Genomic DNA, 3902 nt, shown 5'->3' with positions numbered 1-3902 from the left:
ATCCACCGAATATACAGGAAATTCATTCCAGACAGAAAAGATATTGATCATCATATACAGTACAACATTGTTCTTCCACGGGTATTGTTCCATTTCACATTAAAACTATACAAACTATATACGTAAGCAAGCACCAAGAAAATCAGTGCTCCAGGTATACAAATCTGCCTCCAAAACAAAAGGTTGGCACAGTATCATCATCTACTGATATGGAAAGTGATGGAACACAATAGAGTGAAATGAATAGATGGAAGGAAAGAAAAAAGGGGTAATTCATGTAATGGAATGGAATCAATTCCTTTATGTTCCATTCCATACTGCTTCAGGCAATCCAAACAATGGAACCAAATATCATCACCCCATTTCATTTCACACTATTTTGCTCCTATCTACCAATCCATAGTCTTAGAGCATTTTCACAACCCAAAGCTTATATTTTCTTATATACAAATGTACAAGACAAGGTCCTATAAGGTTTGCATCAGAGAGGGACTTACAGAGCCTGACATAAGTATCTAGATTTCCATATTGCTGGATCCTTTTCTTCAAACCTTGTAATACAGCAGCCCTATCCAAGTACTCCGGATAGAATCCCAACTCAAGCATTTTCATCACAGTCTCTGCTGCCTCAGTAAAATGGCCACCTTTGATATACCCTCTTAACAACCATGACAGACCTTTCTTCTTCTGCGGCGAGCTCACAAGGTCTAGCCTTGTCAGCAACCTTGCCGTGGCATTGCCCTCTTTCTGTGAAGCACAAATGGCAAGAACAATGTCATACAGATCTCCATCAGCTTCCCTACCCACAAGCTTCATCTCCCACAGCTGTCTCTCTGCCTCAATTCCATGACCAGCACAAATGTACATAGCAAGGAGCCTCTCATGAACCACTCCATATAGTGATGGGCTCCCATCTTGTATTACCCAATTGGACAACCGCACTCCGTCGGCCAGTAGATCGGATTGATACTTCTCGGCAAGCTTAACATCTTCTAGATCAAACTCGGTCACCAACCCGGCCCTTCTGAAGCTCTTCAACTTCCGCAGAGCTTTTCCGAATTCATTCAGTTCTTTAACCACAGCAGTCATTGCAACGAGGTAGCTATAGACCTCTGGCCTCAAGCCAGACTCTCTAAACCGAATCACTAATCTAACTGCGCTTCTATAGTCACCCTCTGCCTGCAGAAGAAAACACTCACAATTAACACTTCCGAAGATTGTCCTGAAATGAAACCGTAGAAAGGATCCCAGAACAGTAATAAACAATGGGGTAGTACATTATCATCATCTTCATATTGTTCCACACTCCAGGCTAAGTAAAATAATTGATAATCACAAGAAATTCCCTAAACTTCTTTGCCCCGGGAGAAGAAAAAAGCTAGCATAAAGTGGATACAACTAAAAGAAAAATCAGCTATGAGTCACACCCATATGACTTAGAAAATAGAATTTGGCAGTATATTTGACTAAGGGAAGATCAGCAAAACAACCCAGAACAAACTATTCTGGTTTATGAGATACTTTCTGCAGTAACCCAAAAACACCAATTCGATGTTTGGATGTAGGAAAGAAAAGGGAAAGTATCCCAAAAATTTTCAGTTTCCATTCAATCTCATTCTATTCCACTCATCATTGATATTCAAGATAAAAAACAGAAGTGGCAGGAGACACATTCTCCTTCTTAAAGAACAACTTAATTATATAAATCAAAACCACCAGCAACAATGTCATCAATTGACTAAATGGAGAGCAATATCAGACAAAAACAGCTAACAAAACCGAGTGATGCAAACTAGAGAATGTGAATAACAAGCTTATTAAAATCATGTAAGTCAAGGGAATTAAATGATAATAACCCACACAATGATTCGTCCAACTAAGACTTTACTCAATACTCAATGTTTCAAACAAGAGCAAATTAACGAGTAAAAAATCGAATATCAAATGCTTACCATCATCTTCCAAGCAAGATACCCGGTTGGCCCTCCTTTATGCACTTCTTTGTCCTCCGCAGCATAAGGGATTCCGCGCCTCAAAACCTCTTCCACAAACGAGATAGCCCCTTCCTTCTCCCCCATTTCCCAGTACAGAGAAATCACCTTCTCAATCATGCTAAAACCCGGCCTCAAACCAACGCAATCCATGTCCACAAGCAAGTCAACCACATCACCCACACCATGCTGCTCCTGAATCAATCTCTTCACCCAACCGCACATGATGGAAACCATGAGCTCCATGGTCTCCTTGTCCACCCTATTCTCCTTCCTCAGCCAATCAAACACCTCCAATGCACACCACGAGTCCCTCCCATCCTGAGAGAAATACACCAACACAAGCTGCAGTTCCCTTGCAGACAAACGGTCATTCATCTCCTCAAGAATATCAGAGGGCTCCCTCGTCATCCTCTCAAGCTCCTCAATTGCCTCAAAGAACCCTTCTCCCATTTCATCCTCCTCGTCATCGCTGGTCACAAACTGGTCCAGTTCCACCGACTTCAGAGCCCTAAGACCCCTCACTGAACCGTGCTTTGCAGCAACAATGGAGGGGTTTTGGAACTTAAAGGATCTCGCACACACCCCATTAAAGAATTTGAGGGAAAATCCGGAGTGTGCTGCAAGAAACATCAAAGGCTGTCTCTGTTGTGATTGCGAACCAGAAGAAAACACAAAACCCAATTTGAAATTGGAAGCAAAACCCTGTGCATAGGCCATTTTTCTTTCCTCTCTCTCTCTCTCTCTCAGTTCTTCAGAAAATTCAATTCAGCGGTACAGAGAAGTGCCCATGAACACCCAACAGAAAGTAATAACGGGAAAATGGAAAAGATTGAATCTTTGTTTCTTGGTTCAGAAGAGAACAAGAAAGACAGAAATAGAGAGAATAAGAAACCCAAATTTCCCACAATTTTCTCAGTATCGAAACAAGATGGCACTCAAACTTAATCCATCCAACTAAGAAGAAAGAAAGTGACTTGCGAGCAAGAATGACTGAAGGGCCACAATTATCGGCATAAAATTTCAATGAAAAAGATTAAGTGAAAAAATTCGAAAAAAATAACAAAAAAAAAAAAAGAGAGGTCGCATGCGTCTTTTGGCATTGAAACAAAGAAAGAGACAGCAGAAGTTGCAATTGCAATTTGCTTTGGTTGCTGCTAAGGTGAGGGAGGGTTTATGGGGTTAGAATACGTGTACCAACCGCTACTACACAGTTCTCTCTCACCGTTCACTGGTTATTAAATCTCTCAAATTATATATACATACAAGATTACAAGAAGTTGCTTACTCCTCTTATTTGCTACACATTATAATACTTTATTCCAGATACGATAAGATACGAGTAGAGTTTACACAATGATTAATATATTTTTAATTTAAAACTTTAATACGACTAGTTTATGGATTTTTAATCTAAAATTTTAATAAAATTAGTTTAATAATACAACTAGTTCATTTTTATATATCGTTTAAGTCATGAAGATGAACTTCAACTTTGAAATCCTGATATTTAATTTTCTCATTTTTTGAATTCTCATCGTATTATTATTATAATATTCATTCTAACCATAATTATGTAACTTTTACGTGTTATTAAATCTGTGCGAAAAAAAACGTGTTATTAAAATAAACAAAAAGTTAAGTTAGTAGTTGATGGTGTACAATTATTGATCAAAGGAATTATAAGATATTGATAAATGTAGCACAAGGTACAAACATATAATGTGTAGGTGGATCGTTAATATTAGTTAATTAAGTTCAATTATCATCATTATCGGAATCCTTCTAATGGGAGGACAATAAACCCCATTCAACTAAAGCTACATCTATAGGAGGATAATCATGTTTAATAAGATTGCTTTGCTTCCGATTAAGGATATTTATGAGAAAAGTTCTTATTAAGAAAGATAA

At 38.4% G+C, this 3902-nt stretch overlaps 1 protein-coding gene across 1 annotated transcript; it reads right to left on the bottom strand.

The window, feature by feature from the left end:
- LOC114188254 (pentatricopeptide repeat-containing protein At2g30100, chloroplastic) lies at window positions 1-3224 on the bottom strand. Its single transcript, XM_028076829.1, has 2 exons — window positions 1953-3224; window positions 1-1179 (listed from the first exon to the last, which is right to left on the bottom strand). The coding sequence occupies exons 1-2, from the start codon at window positions 2709-2711 to the stop codon at window positions 406-408; spliced, it is 1533 nt and encodes a 510-aa protein (XP_027932630.1). The 5' UTR covers window positions 2712-3224; the 3' UTR covers window positions 1-405.
- Window positions 3225-3902: the final 678 nt, after the last annotated feature.

The sequence above is a fragment of the Vigna unguiculata genome, chromosome 6 (genome assembly GCF_004118075.2).
Source record: "Vigna unguiculata cultivar IT97K-499-35 chromosome 6, ASM411807v1, whole genome shotgun sequence".
Lineage (NCBI taxonomy): Eukaryota > Viridiplantae > Streptophyta > Magnoliopsida > Fabales > Fabaceae > Vigna > Vigna unguiculata.
Note: the sequence above shows the minus strand (reverse complement) of the source record. Positions and strands in the feature narration are given on the sequence as shown.

What these genes read in the sequence shown, in the direction of transcription:
- LOC114188254 (XM_028076829.1), bottom strand. Translation starts at nt 2,711, where the DNA reads ATGGCCTATGCACAGGGTTTTGCTTCCAATTTCAAATTGGGTTTTGTG. An exon ending in ATCTTGCTTGGAAGATGATG is followed by an intron (nt 1,180 to 1,952) that starts GTAAGCATTTGA and finishes TTTCTTCTGCAG; the next exon opens with GCAGAGGGTGACTATAGAAG.